This window comes from Castor canadensis, chromosome 12, assembly GCF_047511655.1.
Source record: "Castor canadensis chromosome 12, mCasCan1.hap1v2, whole genome shotgun sequence".
NCBI classification, from domain to species: Eukaryota; Metazoa; Chordata; class Mammalia; order Rodentia; family Castoridae; genus Castor; species Castor canadensis.
Genome location: NC_133397.1, coordinates 115,184,552 through 115,203,847, shown reverse-complemented (window position 1 = coordinate 115,203,847; position 19,296 = coordinate 115,184,552). Strand labels below are relative to the sequence as shown.

At 41.7% G+C, this 19,296-nt stretch overlaps 1 protein-coding gene across 1 annotated transcript; it reads left to right on the top strand.

Annotated features, from left to right (window-relative positions):
• The first annotated feature begins 1,924 nt into the window (after positions 1-1,924).
• Positions 1,925-10,811, top strand: Prpf38b (pre-mRNA processing factor 38B). Its single transcript, XM_020161380.2, has 6 exons — positions 1,925-2,500; positions 5,491-5,559; positions 5,840-5,991; positions 6,072-6,132; positions 8,490-8,713; positions 9,207-10,811. Exons 1-6 carry the CDS (start codon positions 2,228-2,230, stop codon positions 10,060-10,062), a joined length of 1,635 nt encoding a protein of 544 aa, XP_020016969.2. The 5' UTR covers positions 1,925-2,227; the 3' UTR covers positions 10,063-10,811.
• The last annotated feature ends 8,485 nt before the right edge of the window (positions 10,812-19,296 follow it).

Genomic DNA, 19,296 nt, shown 5'->3' with positions numbered 1-19,296 from the left:
AGAGGACTGGGGAACTTGGGAAGACAAGTGGGAAGAAGAGAGAAGAGGAGGATGGGCATCATCGAAGCACAATATTTGCATGTATGGGAATGTCCTGGTGAAAGCCGATCATTTGTTCAATTAATATGTATAAAAAATTATAATAAGACTATTGAGAAAGTCTTGGGCAGGGGATGTAGCTCAGTGATAGAACCCTTACTTAACGTGAACAAGGCCCTGGATGTGATCCCCAGCACCACAAAATGCCAAATAAAAACATAAATAACTTGTTTTAAAACGTTAAAGGGAAGCAACAGATCGTGTAAAATATTTGCAACACATATATTAGTTAAGGATTTATATACAGATCACATCTTCCAACTCAATAACAGGACAAGCAACAAAATAGGGAAATGGACAAAAGATTTGAGGCTATTTCACAATAGAAGATATATGAATGTCTGAAAACATGCTCAGCATTATTATTGACAAGGGAAGCAAATTAAATAAATCATGATTTAATTTACACAAATTAAAATTACCATTAGATACCACCTCATACGCATTAGAATGACTAAAACCTAAAAAGTGTTGGTGAGGATGTGGCACAACTGGAACGCTCCTGCACTGCTGGTGGGAGTGTAGAATGGTACAACCACACTGGGAAAGTTTGGCTATCCCATAAAAAGTTAAACAAAAGCCTATCAAATGAGCAGTCCTCCACTTCTAATGTCCACACAAAGCCTAGTATGTGAATGTTCCTAGCAGCTTTATTTGTAATTGCCCTAAATTAGGAACAGCCCAATACATATCGAGGATTGCATTAAAAAATAATGGAGGATGTACAATGAGGGCTGGAGTGTGGTCCAAGTGGTACAGAGCTTGCCTAGCAAGCACAAAGCCCTTCGTTCAAACCCCAGTACGGGGGGGGGGGGGGGGGGGGGGAAGAAAAAAGGAAGGAAATAATACAATGAAACACTACTCAGTAATAACAGCAATAAAAACTCCATATAATCTGTTGATATGTGCAACAAGGATACGTCTCACAATTATTCTGAGTCAAAGAAGAGAAACAAATAGGATTCCATCTGCCATGAGGATGTCATCAGCAGCCAATGCTGGCCATGCTCTTGGACCATTTACTCTCTTACAAGTCTTGCTTTCCCCGCTTGTATGTTCAGGCATTTCTCTGTCAATAAAACTGCCCACCACAATCCCATCAGTGCTCTCTGTAGCCTATTTCAAACATCATCAATCTTCTCCATTCATAACTTTTGAGAGCTGAGGCTGTTAATGACTCATTTTTACACCTTTGTTTCGCCTCCTCCGCTCTCCTACCCCCAGTGCCTAGTCCAAAGCATTAGTAGAACTGAAAGATCTCGAATAGGGAAGGGAGAAAAGAAAGGGGAGAAGGGGAGCACCAGACGCTTGGAACTTTCTATTAGGTGGGATAAGTATAGTAGCTCGTTTAGCGCTCACAAGATGCGAATCTTACAGATGAATTGAGAGTGTTTAAGACTTTGGTTAGACACTACAACACGGCGAAGGGCAGAAGATCTCTTAAGAGAATCACACGGAGAGGTGAGATCCCGGACCACAATCCTTTCCGGAGAATATTAAAACAGTGAATTCAGGAGACCTCGGATATTCCGCAGGAGTCACAGTCACGAATTCGCAAGTACAATAGCGCAAAACCTTTCCTGTCCCACTATCGACAGAACAAATCAGGCCCCAGTCTAAATTCTAAAACCTACTGATTGGGCATGAAACTTCCTCTCCCGACCCCACATTCTCAGGGGACTCTCCCTACAGCTGGGCACAGGGGGCCGCCGCCGAGACTCCAGCACGCAGAGAACGCGAGGAACCAGGAAGAGGAAGCGCCAGCCCACTATGGCGTCTCTGATTGGCTGCTGGCTTAGCTTGGAACGCTGGGACGTATGGCGTCACTTCCGCCGGGCCCGCCATCTTGTTCCCAGGGGCAGTTGGCGGAAGAGATCGCGCTCCCTGGCCGCCGGCTTGCCTTTTGCTTGGAGTACTCGCAGCCCGCATCTTGGCGTCTGCTGTCGGTCCGGGATCCGTTTGTCGGCCTCCCGGCAGTTTTTCTTCGCCTGGCTGGGGCACAGCGCAGCGGCCCCTTCCTCCGACGGCGTTCCATGGAGTAGGGTCCCGGACCGTTGTCCCGAAGAGCGAGATCGAGCTTGGTCCCCCTCCCCCTCCCTTCTCCCTCCCTCCTTCCTTCAGCCGCAACATGGCTAACAACAGCCCGGCGCTGACAGGCAACTCGCAGCCGCAGCACCAGGCCGCCGCGGCTGCGGCCCAGCAGCAGCAGCAGTGCGGCGGCGGAGCCACCAAGCCGGCGGTGTCCGGCAAGCAGGGCAATGTGCTTCCGCTTTGGGGCAACGAGAAGACCATGAACCTCAACCCCATGATCCTGACCAACATCCTGTCGTCGCCTTACTTCAAAGTGCAGCTCTACGAGCTCAAGACTTACCACGAGGTGGTGGACGAGATCTACTTCAAGGTACGAAGCTTGTAGGCCTTGGGCTCGGGGGTAAGTTCGGAAGAGGGGTATGGAGGAAACCGGTGGAGGCGGCCCCCCGAGATCGGAGGATTTGGGGGGGAGGGTGGAAGGAGTTGGGGGTCTGCGGCATGTAACCGGTCAGGGAGGGGTCGGGCTGGGGCCGCCCGCCCTCTTGTTTCCTTTTCAGATTTTTTTTTTTTTTAGAGCCGGGAGAGCCCGCCACTGTCGATGTTTCTCCTCCCCCAACCTCCTGCCTACCCCTGGGGCAGGGGGGAGGGGGAGAAATTGGGGTCACAGGTGTAGGGGAGAGGAGAAAAGAGTTACCGAAGCCTCTGCAGCTCACAGTTTTAAAATTGCTGCTTTTGACGTTGGATCGATCTACTGAGCGCCAACTTGTTGGGGCTTCTCCCGCGCACCACGAGCCGGGGCGTGTTGGCCTGGCGCTGTTGGTACTGTCCAATCCAAACAGGGACGTGGTCAGCGCGTGTGTGCTGGGAGGGCTGTGGGGGGAGGCCAAGGGTGGAGAGGTGCCAGTGCGAGAGGTGTACAGAAGGCCTGGAAATTTTCCCAGCAGGAAGTCAGGAGTAAGAGGTCTCAGCCACCTGTGCATTGGGCAGATTTAGAATGATCTGGGCCCTGGGCTTCTGCGGCAGGGTCGGTGCTGGCTTGGCTGTGCTGGGGAGCTCACCTGGCGCCTCCTCACTGCACTCTTGTCTCAGTTCTTGTTTCGTTAGCAGGATTGACTCAGTCTTGCAGCGAGGCTCGGAGCAGCCCAGGGTCGCAGGTAGAGGTATGCACTATTAATCATGCTCAATCGCCATAAATGCATTTCCCTGATTAAATGAACGGCTACTTAGATTTTTGGTTTTTTTGTTTTTATTTTTTGTGGCCATTGGTTTTGGTCTTCACCAACTAGATAGGCTTTCTCCACTTCCCTGCAAATTATGTAGTGTTAAAAATACCTTCCAGGCCTCCAAAGTTAACATCTGTTTTAAGGACTATTAATAATAATATCCTTTAGAGTCTTAAACACTTTAGTTAGAACATCAAATATGCAATCTATATTGACCCTTGAAAAAATTTACGACAGACCATGTATTTTCTGTCATCTGAACAGCTGTGTAGAGATATTAATAAAAGGATATTCCGTATTTGTTTTACTTACCTGCTCCCCCCCCCCCCCAATTGGGTGTTTAGAGTTTTGAAAGATTTCTGAGAGATTGCTTTTTGTGTAGAAAACAACTTGAGGAATACAGTGCAATTCTGGGTATATAAAGTCGGTAAATAAATTTGGTATTATCTTATAAGAGTACTTAGTAGATCTAACTGCAGTGGTGCAAACTAGTTTAAACTAGCTTTTGAAAGGTAAGACCTTTGAACAGGGATACAGTGTGGCACATACTAATACTAAAGTTTATTTCTGCAATAAACTGAACAGTTGCAAATTGGGGTCCTGCACCTTTTGTGATAGGTTCTGTTTTAAAAAGTAGGCAAATGTTGATGTCATATAGGAAAAATTGTTTTCAAGTGTTGTGTTTTGAAACAAGATTCTACCAGGAATTGTTCGAATTCAGTTTTAAAACTAAAGACCCAGATTTTGATGTTTGGATCAAATAATCATTGAAATATATAGGCTTGAATTTTTTTGTGTGTGTGTTTTTTTTGTCTTGTATTTTGGTGGTACTGGGGTTTGAACTCAGGGCTGCACACTTGCTAGGCAGGCGCTCTACCACTTGAGCCACTCTGCCAGTCCCAGGTTTGGGATTTTGTACTTTTAACTTTGTATTGCATCCACCCTTTGCTTTTGCTAGTCTTTAAGGAATTGAAGCAATTTGCAAGAAAACTGGGAGAAGGAAAGGAAACAGTAAAGCACTGCAGGAATTGTGCAGAGTACTGTAGTGCTTACATTTAATGCAGGCTTTTCTGTCTGAAGCCACTGAGTACTGTAAAATGTTAACACGTGGAGGTGGAAATACACATTTGGAGATAAAAAGAGTGAAAGAACAGGATTTTTTTTGTTTGTTTTAAGAAATGAACATAATTCTCTTCTTGGTTTTGTTTTCTAGCTACTGCTTTTGCTACTTTTAGGTAAAGCTTTTTGTAGGGTGCTCCCTTTAATAAAAATGATACTGTATTATCTTTGGTTATACTTAGTATTTCTTAATGACTGTTCACACTTAGTTTGTGAAATAGTTTATATTCTGGAAAAATGGATTGGTTCACATAATTAGGGTGAGAATAAATGACAAGAATGATCTATGTATAAGTGTGTGGCCTTTGTGATTTCAGTCCTTAATGAGGAATGAACCTGATCCTGGTGAAAAAATAAGCAAATAAAAATTTCCATAATTTTGCATCAAGATAGCTTATTACTGTTTTAGCAAACCTGTTTTAAGAGATGCTGAAGATTCAAGCCAGGCTTTGAGCATGCTATCACTGAGCTACATTCTCAGCCCTAGAAAGTTTTGTTCAAGTCATTTTCCTTTATTTTATAATACAGATTTTTAAAACCACTGTAAAACTGTACCATTGAGGGTATTTAAAAGATTTTTTCTAACTGATACTTAATTGATACTTTCTGCTTTAAATTGGAAGCTTAAATTCATTTTTTAAATGGAAATTTTTATTCTTAAGCAGCTCATAATAAGATAAAAGTTGAACCAGTATATTTTCTGAAAGTATATGAAACTGTAGAACTTTCCTGATTCCCCACAGGTATAGATAGTAGCTTTTTATAAAGCTGGTTTAATGAGACTTCTACTCTAAGCATTTTAAGATTTTTTTTTAATCCTAGTAGTCTTAGGGGTATTCTTTAAATGTCTCAGCAGTTTTTCTAAAGATTTACATAACATAATGTGAGTGACAGTTCTGTCTACACAATGCCAAAATAGTTTTGGAAGAGCTACTCTTATGGAGTTGGGCTTACTTTAATCAGACTTTGAAAAATTCAAAGTGTGAATGTTTGTTGTGTTCCTCTTTTTTATTTTCAGGTCACGCATGTTGAGCCGTGGGAGAAAGGAAGCAGGAAAACAGCTGGCCAGACGGGGATGTGCGGAGGGGTAAGTAGAAGTACGTGCATTTTTTTCAGTTTTTCTGTCCATTAACTGAGTTTATTGGGAAGCTAAAGGTCTGTCATTACACATCCAAATGATAGTTCATTGGCAGATCTTAGAATTTTTTAACAGTGTAAATTCATTTTCCCAGTGACTAGTGTTAGAAAAAGTTTTACCTGTTAGGCTCCATTCTTAGTTTTGGAATATGTCTTTTCAGTGATATATGGAAAAATGGGTGTTAAGTATCTGTTAACTGTTGTCCTTATTAACTCTGTTTCCCCTAAAGGTTCGAGGTGTTGGAACAGGAGGAATTGTTTCCACAGCTTTTTGCCTGTTATACAAATTATTTACTCTGAAGCTAACTCGCAAGCAAGTGATGGGTCTTATTACACACACAGACTCTCCATATATCAGAGCCCTTGGATTTATGTATATAAGGTGCGAATGCATTTAGTTACATTTTTACTAAATACCTCATTTTGATTCATGTAAGCTTACTGAGTGTTTCATAATTTTAGGTATACACAGCCCCCTACAGATCTGTGGGACTGGTTTGAATCCTTCCTTGATGATGAAGAGGTATGTCAGCAAGGGTAATAATTAGTTTTCTTCTGATTACTCTCATACTTTTAATGTCTTTTATTTATTGGAGGTTTAATGTCTTCCAGAATTTATTTCAACCATACTCTAAGGATTATTGTCCTCTTGCTAAGACTTGATGACTTTAAATTTTTTTATTTTAAAATGTGTTTTGATTATTACTGAAAATTTTCTCTTCCAAATTGTGTTCTGTGTATTGTATTGATCCTAACTTCTACACTTGATAGTGACTTTGTAAGGTGGGCCATGGTCAAGACTGAGGTGATAAGAGACCTGCACACAGAATACTAATTGTAGCTTTTTTTTTTCCCTAGAACTTCATTCTCTAACCTCTTCCAAATATCCGTATTCCCATTTGCATAGAAGTGCTGGATGTGATTTAAATAGGCTGAGGGATTAGATGAGTTGTTCATGGTCACAATTTTTAATTCCAGCATTCCTTTTGGTGTTCGGGGGGAGATGAGGATCAGACTGTGTTACCCAGGCTGGTCTCCATCTTGTAATCCTGCCTCAGTCTCCAGAGTAGCTGGCATTACAGAGGTTTACCATCATGCTTAGCTAATTCTAGCTTTCCGACTCCTAGTGTACCACACATATTTTTAAAAAAATGAACAAGGACTGGGCATATGGCTCAGTGGTAGAATTCCTTGGATTCAATCCCCAGCACCACCAAAAAATAAATAAATAAATAAAAGGAAGAAGGAAAAAAACCCCACAACTTTGTTCAGCACTTTAGATATTTAAAGATTGTAAATCTGATTTGCATTCCCAAACCTGTGATATATTCAGGAAAAAAGTTACTTCATGAAACTTGAAAGTTACATTGTCCATATATCTATTCCCACTATTTCTTTACGTTTTAAGGTTCATGAAGCAGACTTTGAGGGTTGCTTTAGTAGCCCTATTTGAAAAATTCATACAGAGCCAGGTGTTGGATCACCCCTGTAATCTTAGTTGTTTGGTAGGCTGACAACAGGATTGAGATTTGGGCCAGCCCAGGCAAATAGCTTATGAGACTCCATCTCCAAAGTAAATAGAGCAAAATGGTCTGGAGGTGTGGTTCACGTGGTAGAACTCCTGCTTTGCAAGCCTGAAGCCCAAAGTTAGCCCCTAGTCCTACAAAAAAGAAAAAGGAAAGAAATGAAAGTAAAGAATTTGTTGAATTCAAGAATGGATCTGAGAGAAATACCTTGTTTTTGTCATTACATGTACACCTAAAAAATACCTCATTCATTTAAGCATAGGTACTTTTTTCATATATATGCCTTTTTTTGCCCTGTTTACAGAGTTTAATAACTCGGAAGATCCGAAAAGTGTTCTTAGTGATAATCACTATTGTTAAGGTTTATTTCCTCTTTAGATGAGGTTGTTTGTCTTTTTAAGAGTAAAGCACGTGGTTTTTTTTGTCTTCAAAAAGGCATGTCCCTCTGTACAATTGTTGCATTAGGTTTGTTTGTGAATGCTTCTAATTAATCTGTTTTTTATTGTGTTTACAAACCTGAGGTCCTCTGTTTAAGCTAACTCATGTTTTCTTCTTTAGATATCTGCAGCGATTATATTTGGAAATACTGTATATCTGAACACTTAAATGTGTGTGAGTGCAAGCAGTTTTACCTTTAGCTCTTGTTTTCCTGTTTAGATAACAAATCTCACTTTCCTTGTGTGCTTGCACTATAGGTTTGGGACTGACAATAGCTGACTAACATGTCCTGAGCTGTGAGAGGGCATAGCAAGAAGGCCTTCATGCGGTAATGACCCTTTTCAGAGACAATGGTCATCATGGATTATGCGTTGCCAATTATTTGTTCATTTATTTATTTTCTACATAACTTTCAATTAGAAACCTCACTGCTTCATGGCAGTTGGTTTGCTATTGCTTCCAATTTTATTAGGGCTTCATTTTGTATTCCAGCTGTTAGGTAACCTTTAGACAAGAATTATCTGAAGTAGTTAATATGTGGTTAGGTTACATTGCTAGGTATGATATATACAGATGTGTCCATAGAATACATACTTAGTAGGCATGTGGAATTTAAATTTAAGCTGTTTATTCCACATATTTTTTAGTAATGGAAGTGGCTTTTCATAATCCTTTTAACTGAGCGAGGTCAGTTCCTTTATGCCCACGAGACTGCAGGGTTTGTTCTCACCTGCATGTACACACTAAGCCCAAATATTTCTCTAGCATTCATTGCCAAATTAGGATACAAAAATTGAAATTTTTCTGTTAGAATTTTTTTATACTTGAGATTCCAAAGATGGTAATGTTTTTTAGTATTCACCTATATACTGAAATGCCTTTTTTTGACGGTTAGGGTATCTTTTGTGTTTCATAGGACCTAGATGTGAAGGCTGGTGGAGGCTGCGTAATGACCATTGGAGAAATGCTTCGGTCTTTCCTCACGAAACTGGAATGGTTTTCTACCTTGTTTCCAAGAATTCCAGTTCCAGTACAGAAGAATATTGATCAACAGATTAAAACTCGACCCAGGAAAATCAAGAAAGATGGAAAGGAAGGTGCTGAGGAAATAGACAGACATGTTGAACGCAGACGTTCAAGGTAATGTAACAGATGATACTTTTTTTTTTTTAAAGGTATACTTTACTCTTGGAAATCAGTGGCAAGATCTTTTTTTTTTTTTCCTCCTTTCTTCCCTTAGTTTTCTGTTCTTATGTTGGGGATCAAATGCAAGGTCTCATGCTTAATTTCTTTTTACTTTTTTTTTTTTTTCTCGGTACTGGAGTTTGAACTCAGGGCCTCACGCTTGCTAGGCAGGTGCTCCACCACTTAAGTGCCTCTGCTAGCTCAGCAGCTTACTTATTCTTGATGTGTGTGTAAGCTGGGACTTAAGTAATACTGATGAAATTTTTACAATGGTTGGTTGGTTGGTTGGTTTTTGTTTCATTTTGGACTTATTTTTTTCATGGTGCCAGGGATTAAACTCCTTTCCTCACATGATAGAAAAGTGCTCTATCACTGAGCTACATCCACAGCTCTTACAAAGTTTTATTTATTGGAAATTCCTTCTTCCTTCCCCACCCCCCTTTCTTAGATCCCCAAGGAGATCACTGAGTCCACGGAGGTCTCCAAGAAGATCAAGAAGTAGAAGCCACCATCGAGAGGGCCATGGGTCTTCTAGTTTTGACAGAGAATTAGAAAGAGAGAAAGAACGCCAGCGACTAGAGCGCGAAGCCAAAGAAAGAGAGAAAGAAAGACGACGATCAAGAAGTATTGATCGGGGCTTAGATCGCAGACATAGTAGGAGTAGGGAAAGGCATAGAAGTCGCAGTCGAAGTCGTGATAGAAAAGGGGATAGAAGAGACAGGGATCGGGAAAGAGAGAAAGAAAATGAGAGAGGCAGAAGACGAGATCGAGACTATGATAAGGAAAGAGGTAATGACAGAGAAAAGGAGAGGGAACGGTCCAGAGAACGGTCCAAGGAACAGAGGAGTAAAGGTGAAGTAGAAGAGAAGAAACAGAAAGAAGACAAAGATGATAGGCGGCATAGAGATGACAAAAAGGATTCCAAGAAAGAGAAAAAACACAGTAGAAGTAGAAGCAGAGAAAGGAAGCACAGAAGTAGGAGTAGAAGTAGAAATGCAGGGAAACGAAGTAGAAGCAGGAGCAAAGAGAAATCAAGTAAACACAAAAATGAAAGTAAAGAAAAGTCAAATAAACGAAGTAGAAGTGGCAGTCAAGGAAGAACTGACAGTGTTGAAAAGAGAAAACGAGAACATAGCCCCAGCAAAGAAAAATCTAGAAAGCGTAGCAGAAGCAAAGAACGATCCCACAAACGAGATCACAGTGATAGTAAGGACCAGTCAGACAAACAGGATGGCCGGAGGAGCCAAAGTATAGAAGGAGAGAGCCAAGAAAAACAACATAAAAACAAAGATGAGACTGTGTGAAAACGTCTGTGAAAGTGGATCACATTGAATCCTAGAAACATATGATCAAATTTTTTTTTTTTCCTTCAGAGTTGAGATTGTGCAGTAGTTCCGCACTCTTCGAGCTCCCCGTAGGCTACATTTTCATTTCTTTTGTGTAGGGAAGTGCCTTTGTAATCCCATTTATTGCATTGATGTTTTCACCCAATTGTTGAGTTGATACATGATGCACAGATTGTTCTTGCATTTTTATTGTTTATTTTAAAAATGTACAGTCTGTACATATGTCCTGGAAATGTTTTAATTCCTTTGGCATGGTTGCCATGTTGGTTAAATTTGTATAAGGCAATAAACTGCCGCTAATTCTATTTTTGTTTCGTAGGTGTGGGATTATGGTTGTGTACTGAAGTTAGCATGGTTGTGCTTTTCGTAATAGAATGCTAAAGACTTTGGGAATGGATCTTGGATGTCTTACAGGAGAGTTCTGCGCTTTCAGTGTTCATGAAGGCACCAGTTGTAGGCTTAACATTCTTGTCCACTGTATATTACCTTGGAAGGCTCTTGTTAATATGTTATGCTTAATATTCTCCACAGTTAACTTTAGAGAGAATTTATAAGAAGTTAGTTTCTGATGCAGAGTTTTAAATTAGGCTGTGATTTGATAAAAGTCCTTTTAGCATTCTACCTCAAAGGGACACTGTTAGTATGCCTAAAATATATTCACTTAGTTTTCCTTTTTTATTTGAAAAAAATACATGACATGTAATCTTTTTTTCCTTGAATTCTTTCTCAGATTTTTAAAGTACTATATTAAAGAAAAAAATTAATGTCTAAAGCCTAGCATTCTTGGAGCAACCCTGTACTAATGTGTAATTGGGAGAGGGCGGGGCACATGAGTAGAGAAATGGATTCAAGCCTCCAGCTTCCAAAGCATTTTTATAAGGGGAAAATACTTAAATTATGAAACAGCTTGATATAGCATCCTTTTTTTAAAATTCAAAACTTTTTTTATTGATAATGAAGATTGCTGTTTGAGTTTTTAATCTAGAAGTATTAAAAGTAATGCTATGCTGCATTATTTAAGACTATCAGCAGATTATTTGATAGATTGTTCTTATGACTTGTATTCTGATTACAGAGAACCATCATGAGTGTGGAATAAATACTGGATTAAATCCTTTATCCTGGGTGTTGGCTTTTCCCCCATTTGTTAACATTTTTGAAAGTATTTTTTAAAATGTGTAAATTGATAAAATGTCGGTAGAGTCATGCTTCATGTACATCAATATCTTGGAGCCAAGGTGAAGGTAAATTTTAAACATAGACTGGAATTGGGCATGTGTAATAGTCAATAACCCTGACTAGAATTCTTAACAATGGCAGATAAGTCAATGGATGTTTTTCCGTCACTTAATTTGTTCCAGGTCAACAGTGCTTCTGATGTTATTTCACTTGGACTATTAGTATTCAAAATTTGGACTTGAAATTTTCTAAGGTTATCAAATTTTTAGGACAAAAAATAAAGGCCCAAAGTGTTAGGTTTCATCAGTGCCAGGACTTGGGGTTCTTGACAGTACACTGTACCAGCATTTATTTAAATCCCTAGTTATATTAGCCAACTGAAGGGCACTCAGAAGCCACCTTACAAAAGTACTAAATGGAATAAGAGACCTCCATATGTGGGCTTTGTACCCACTTCTATTTAAGAAAAATCTCATTAAATGAATTCTATAAAATCACTGATTTTTTTAAAAATAAGTCATGTTTGGAGTGTCAAGTGAACTTGACAGTGTAGACAGCTAGAATTTACAAAAACCTATTTGTAATGAAAGTTTGTAGATTTATCTTTTTTGATTTGTGGGGGGTTTTTGACACAGGGTCTCTATGCAGTTCAGATTGGTCTTGAACTCAGGTCATCCTGCTGCTTCCCAAGTGCAGAGATTACAAACATGCACCACCACCACCCAGGCTGCCCTCAAATTCCAGATCCTCAGCCTCCTAAATGCTGGGATTACAGACATGTACCATAACTTAAGACTGCATCTGGGTTTTCGTTTTATAGTGGTACTGGGGTTTGAACTTGGCCTTGTGCTTGATAGGCAGGCATACCTCCAGCCCTTTCTGCTTTCATTGTTTTTCAAGTAGGATGTTGTGTGTATGCCTGCACCAGCCTGGATTGTGATCCTGTTTACACTTACTGTGTAGATGGGGTGACACATGTTCTACCACAACCAGCTTTTACTAGTTGAGATGGGGTCTTGCAAACTCTGCCCATGCTGTCCTCAAACTGATCTGACATCTTCCCTAGTAGCTAGGATTAAAGGTATGAGCCATGTGCCCAGCCATTGTATCTCATTTTTAATGTTCAGCTTGTAATGGGCTAGTGTATCATCACTTAAAATTTCAGTATAACATGTCCATCTTTATGCTCAATTTATAATGTAGCCTGGTTTAGTTTCTCAGTTGCTCTAAGTGTTTTTTTCTTTTTTGTTCTCTGGGAATCATGCCAGGCAAGTGCTCAAGCATTCTTAGCACAGAGCTCCAACCCAGCCCAGTTACACCTCTAAGTGGAGCTGATTTTATGGGGAAGGAAACAGTTGCTGACATTCTCTGAAATCCTGTGTCATTTCCATGTATGAGATCCCGCAGTGCTCTGCAAATATCCCTGAGATTAAATTTTTCATTTTAGTATCGTCTGTCAACATTACTGTAGGGGGCATCACAGCCTGGGTACAACCAAGAAATGTTAGCATCATACCTACCTTAAAATCCTTTATTCTATCTCAGCATTGGTAGTCAGAGTTCCTGCTATTACATAATCATGATCTGTACAGCACCACACAGGCTAAGTGTATCCAGACGTGTGTGGGGAGTGCTATTTCAGCCTATTTCAGCTAAAATGAAAGTTGCACTTGTTCAAGTGAAACAGCTCACCTTTATGCATCCCACAAGGCATGCAAGCCATGAGAGTTTTGTCAGAAGGACTGAAAAAAGGCTCACATAAGCCTCCCCTATCTGCAGTTACCTAAAGTCCACCAATCTGCAAGTTGGTTTTCCTTGGCTCTTCTGGCCGTTCTGAAGCTGAACTATTTCTTGGGTCAGTGGAATTGGTTGACTCCCAACAGATTTTATCAACCCCGACCCCCTTACATCTGAAATAAGTCACCAGTGTTTTGGATTTCCAACAGTACCAAGAGAGGACATTTATTTATTTATTTTTGGTAGGGAGAGGGTCTTTGAACTCAGGGCTTCACACTTGCTAGGCAGGTGCTCTTACTGCTTGAGCCACTCTGCCAGCCTTACCCCTGCTTTTTACTTTCAGTCCTTTCATTTCCTTTCTTTCTTAGAACTAACATCCATTATTTTAAAAAGCTCCCTGGCATATGGCTTCAACTACTGGTTTTTCCTCTGCATTTCATTTTCCTGGCAAAATACCAGTCTCTTTGGGCCGTGTGAGTGCTAGGCAAGCACTTGAGCCATGCCCCAAGCCTCTTTTCTTTTTTGGTGGTACTGGGGTTTGTACTCGGGACCTCAAGCTTGCTAAGGCAGGTGTTCTACCACTTGAGCCACTCTTTGTGTTGGTTATTTTTGATAGAGGGTCTCACTTTTTGCCCAGGCTGGCCTTGAACTGTTGTCCTTATCTCTGCCTCTTGAACTAGAATTACAGGTGTGAGCCACCCATCCCCAGCTCAAGAAAGGGTATCAAGTACTAGTTGAATCAGTCTTCCTAAACAAAGTATTCCGTATCTGACCCCTGTTCTGGGAAGTGAGTTTGCCAAGCCTTGTGCAAGAACAGTTCCTAGTTTGTGAACATGCCAGATAATTTATTTCTTGACACCGAATTCATGGCCCTGCTTTGTGGTTTTGAAGCTTTGCCACCCGGCATGACACTGTCATTAGGGGATGCTGGAGGGATGCTACAGAAGGAAGGAGCTTCTGCTTCCTGTCCTGTCTTCTGCACTGAGTAGCAGCCACTCAGTGCAGCAAATTCAGTGGCATCTCATTGAATAAGTGACAGGAGCTTCCAGCAAGCTTGTAAGACTCACTGCCAGTTTCCCAGTAAACCATATCCTAAACAAATTTTGTGTGCCGACTGGCAGAGTGGCTGAAATGGTAGAGTCCCTGACTAGCAAGCATGTAAGGCCTTGAGTTAAACCCCCAGTGCTACCAAATAAATAGAGTGTGTGTGTGTGTGTCCTGGGGATCAAATCTAGTTCCTCATGCATGCTAAGCACATGCTCAACCTCTGACCTATATTCCCCGCACTTAAACAATTCATATCCCCTACAATTCATAAGTGCTATTTCAAATCTTTAAAAAATTTTTTATTAGACGCTGAGGAGGATTTATTAGTATATTCTTGTTGTACAGGGGTTTCATTGTGTCATTTACACATATAGATGTATTATACCCCAATCTGATTCATCCCCTCCATTCTTCCACCCCATTCCCCCTAAGGTGGCTTCAACAGATTTCTTTTTGTGTGTGTGTGTTTTTTTTTTTTTTGGGAGGAGGGGTATACTGAAGTTTGAACCCAGAGCCTCACACTTGCTAGGCTCACTTGAGCCACTCCACCAGCCCTGTTTTGTGCTGGGTATTTTCAAGATAGAGTCTCAAGGAACTATTTGCCTGGGCTGGCTTGGAACTGTGATCCTACTCATTTCTGCCTTCCGAGTAGCTAGTGCCTGGTTTATTTCAAGTCTTAACTAGGCTAAGTCTCCTACTCCACCTCCATATTCATTGTCACTTCACATAGACCAAGCAAAACATTCCTCAGTTTGCTGCCTTTTTTTTTTGTGGTACTGGGATTTGAACCCAGAGCCTCACACTCGCTAGGCTCACTTGAGCCGCTCCACCAGTCCTCTTTTGTGATGGGTTTTTTCATGATCAGGTCTTGGGAACTGTTTTCCCGGGGCTGGCTTGGAACCACGATCTTTCTGATGTCTGCCTCCTGAGTAGCTAGGATTACAGGCATGAGCCAAGGGCGCCTGCCTAATTTGCTGCCTTCCTCCCCAAAGCTACAAGATTGGCTGCAGTCACATCTAGTTTTCCTCCATCTCTGTCTCTCTGTCTTTGTATTATTACTGATTGATTTGGGGGTGTTTGGGGTGGAGATCAAACCCAAGGCCTCACACTTGCTAGACAAGCATTCTACCACCGAGCTAAATCCTCAACTCCTGTATTGTCGGTTAATCTTAATTTCCCTAATGTTACTCCATCAGCACAGTGATAATGTTTAAATAGGCTCACTCTTGGTCATCTTAGGTCCATTTCCTCAGGTCCTAAATTCATGTATTTACTGTTTTGCAGAATCCCCTTCCTGAAAGGAGAAGTTTAGGCAGCTGATAATTTTAGTAATTCACAGCTATAAAGCTTCATTCGTACCACAAAAACAATTGAGTTATAACCCTGCTTCCCAGTGGAACTGTTTAGCAATAACACTTTTTTTATATTATTATTTGGCAATACTGGAGCTTGAACTCAGGGTTTCACTGTTTGCTAGACAGGTGCTCTACCACTTCTCCACATCTCCAGGTCCTTTGGCTCTGATTATTTTGGAGATGGTATCTCACTTTTTGCCCAGATTAACCTGGACCACAATCCTCCTATCTTACTTTTCTTGCTGTAGTTGGGATGACAGGCATGCACCACCACACCCAGCTATGGATTGAGATGGGGTCTTGTGAACTTTTTTGCCCGGGCTTGTCTCCTTTAAAGTTTGTGTTGTCACATCACACTATACACTGTCCCTCAATTGTTCATATCCTCCACATGGCTTGGAAGACTCCCCTTGTATTTAACACTTAGAAAGTTTAACAGGCAGCTTGCTATAGTTCAGATCTCCAATGTTCCCCAAAGGCCAGTAGGGCTTTGTTCCACCCTGTAGTCTACTGGGAGTCTACTTGTGGAAGTTTTAGGAGGTGAGGCCTTGTGGGAGGATGTTAGGTCATTGGGGGTGTGCCCTTAAATGGGCTTGGGGACCTCGGCTTCTTCCCATCTTTCCCTTCCCATCTGCCATGAGGCAGGCAGCTTACTCCACCATGCACCCTGCCGGAATATCCCACCTCTGTACAGGCCTAAAGGGAACAGGACCAAGAAGCCATGAACTGACACCTCTCAGAAAGTAAGCCAAAATAAACCTTTCCTCTTTTTGAGGTGATTCTCTCAGGAATCTTGTGACAGTAATGGAAAGCTGACTGACACATGGTTCAGTGGCTCTTTCCTCAATACTTCTACCATAATTCTTTTGTTTTCTTTTAATTTTTGGTTTTTGGACACAGGGAATCACTGTGTAGCTCAGGTTGGCCTCTAACTCGTAATCCTCCCACCTGCATCTGCTGTGTGATGGGATCACAGATGTGTACCACCACACCTGGCTGCCATAATTCTTTGTTTGTTTATTTAGCAGTGCTAGGAGTCAAATATTGGGCCTTGTGCATGCCAGGAAACCTCTCTACCACTGAGCTATACTCCCAACCCTGCTGCCATCGTTTTTTTTATTCTGTCCTTTTATTTATTTATTATTTATTTATGTATGTGGGGGGGTGTGGTATTGGAGTTTGAACTCAAGGCCTTGTGCTTGGTAGACAGGTGCTCGCTCTACCACTTGAGCCACGCCCCAAACAAATAAAAAAAATGTTTTAGGTGGTACTGGGATTTGAACTCAGAGTCTTGTGCTTTGAACTGCTCTGCAAGCCCCCTGCTGCCATAACTATTAATGATTTCAGTGTTCATTGAACAATCTTCCCAATGCTCAGGCCTCTCTTTTTTTTTTTTTTTTAACCTTCCCTACTCCAGTGATCGTTTTTCCTTCACCTTACCTCAGCTGTCACCTCACCTTACCTATGGTACCATTTTTGATAATTGAAACTTCTCCACAGTTCCCATTGGAACATCCTATGTACTGCCTAATCACCATTTCCTACTTCCTGCTTACTTCCACTACTGTCTTGTCCAACAATCCTTTGACCCCAGGGTTCCTCAGTCTAATGCCTCCACCAACATCACACTCTGTTACAGACACATCAGCCTCTACCACAATAAGGCGTTACAAGCCTCCCTTCCTTGCTTCCATAACTTAGCTCCAATGTCCAGTACTATAAATCCCTTCCTGGTAAACATCCTCAAGCCCTTTTTGTGGGCTCTCTCCAGCATATTTGACCGGTACTACCCCTGTACCAGTCAGACTCAACTTAGCCTACTCTCTGCCTGCACGCAAATGACTGAACTTGACCAGGGAAAAGACAATGATGCTAACTGGTGTCTCTCTACATTCGCCACCATTATCCTCAACAGTGACCCATTGAGGGTGCAGGAGAAGCACCACTGGAGAGAATGCATGCACGTATAGGGTTCCATCCTTCAGGACACAGTAGGTACCCTAAGTCCATGAGCAGTACATAGTGCTGTCTCCTAAACAGGTAAAACACATGGGTCTTGCTGGGGGTTGTGGCTCAAGTGGTAGAACCCCTGCCTAGCAAGTGCAAGGCCCTGAGTTCATACCCCAGTATGGCTTCACCCACCAAAAGAAAATCACCATGGATTGATGCAGGAGTGACCCTGTTTACCATCACTCCCAATAACCCACTTGAGGGATTTAAACTACCTACTTCTGGAACTCTTGGTGGATGTGAGTGAGTACATCCTTAAGTCTTGCATCTTAGATACATCTCTGGCATCACCCTTACCCCATCCCTAGTGGGTATCATGGTGCACCCTCCAGATCTTCCCACTAGAGTTGTCCTGAAATCAGGCAAGGGGCACCCGAAGTCCTTCATCCAGGAGTCACTGATATGGCTGTGCAGGGAAGGTGGGTCTTTGAGCAAGGATGCTCTAGTCAGCCAAGCACAGGTCAGAGAGAGACTGAGCTAACACCTGACAGCCATTGAGAGCGCTCACAATGTTCAAAGCAAGCTCTCTCCCTCCTGGGGGCCTTTCTCCTTCCTCTTCTCACTGCATCGTATGCTCTTTTCCTAGATTTCCAAAGGACTCCCTCCCTGCCTTTGCTTGGGCCTGTGTTCATGCATCTGGTTCCCAGAGAGGTCTTCTCTGACTTCTGTATATGAACTTCTTCTCTATCCTCTCCTGTTACTCTATCCTCTCCTGTTACTCTATCCTCTCCTGTTACTCTATGCTCTCCTGTTACTCTGCTCTGTTTTCTTCATAACTCTGAGCAGCAACCTGATAGATTTGAGTTCTATAGCTGCTTATTTTGGACTTTCTCTACTAGAGCTTGTACTTAAGAATTCCAGGCTCTGATTTGATTGTAATCCAGAGTCCAGAATAGCTCCTGGTATGCTTAGGTACTTAATATTTATTTGTCGAATAGAGAAACAAAAATGTCTTGAATTCATACTAGCTCACAGAAGACAGAATGGGTAAGTAGAAGGAGCTTAGAGTTTTGGAGTTAGACTAATTTTTATTTTCCCTTTATTTTATTTTATTTTTTGCAGTTCTGGGGATTGAACCAGGACCTCGTGCCTGCTAGGCAAACACTTAACCACTGAGCTACATCCCCAGTCCTGAAGTTAGACTGAGTTTTAAAAAACAAGTTTATTTTGGTACGACTCACAGAAAATAAGTTACACACATTTAAGGTATAAACAATGTTTTTACCTATGTGTACATTTGTGAAACCACCAGCAGGATTCAGATAATGAACACATCCTCCATCCCTACATTTTCTCCTCATACTTTTGCAATCCTTTCTGGTTTTTTGTTTTTTTGTTTTGTTTTGTTTTTTTTTGGTGGGACTGGAATTTGAACTCAGGGCTTTCTGCTTGCAAAGCAGGTGCTCTACCACTTGAGCCATACCTCCAGTCTGGTTTGTTGTGGTCATTTCGGACATGGGGTCTTGTGAACTATTTTGTTGGGCTGGCCTCAAACTTCAATCCCCCTGATCAGCTTCCTAAAGAGTTAGGATCACAGGCGTGAGCCACCAGTGCCTTGCTGTTATCCCTTCTTCTCACCCTTTGCTGGCAACCTTGATTTACTTTCTACTTTTAAAAAGAAATGTACAGGGACTACCAATTGCTGGGTCCCCTTCTCCTTGAAGGAGTTCCCTGCTTTGGCTTACACTTTTCTACTTCCCCAATAAAAATCCTTTCACTTTTAGTTCCCCCAATAAACTTTGCTAAACTCTTAGGAAGAAAGAAGGAAGGAAGGAAGGGAGGGAGGGAGAGAGGGAGGGAGAGAAAGAAAGAGCTCTTCCTGTCTCCATCATGGCACAGGATCAAGGTGAAAAAAGAGAACCCC

Coding starts and splice junctions, on each gene's coding strand:
- Prpf38b (XM_020161380.2), top strand. CDS start 2,228: ATGGCTAACAACAGCCCGGCGCTGACAGGCAACTCGCAGCCGCAGCAC. Junction 2,501..5,490: donor TGGACGAGATCTACTTCAAG/GTACGAAGCTTG, acceptor TTTTATTTTCAG/GTCACGCATGTTGAGCCGTG. Junction 5,560..5,839: donor AGACGGGGATGTGCGGAGGG/GTAAGTAGAAGT, acceptor TTTCCCCTAAAG/GTTCGAGGTGTTGGAACAGG.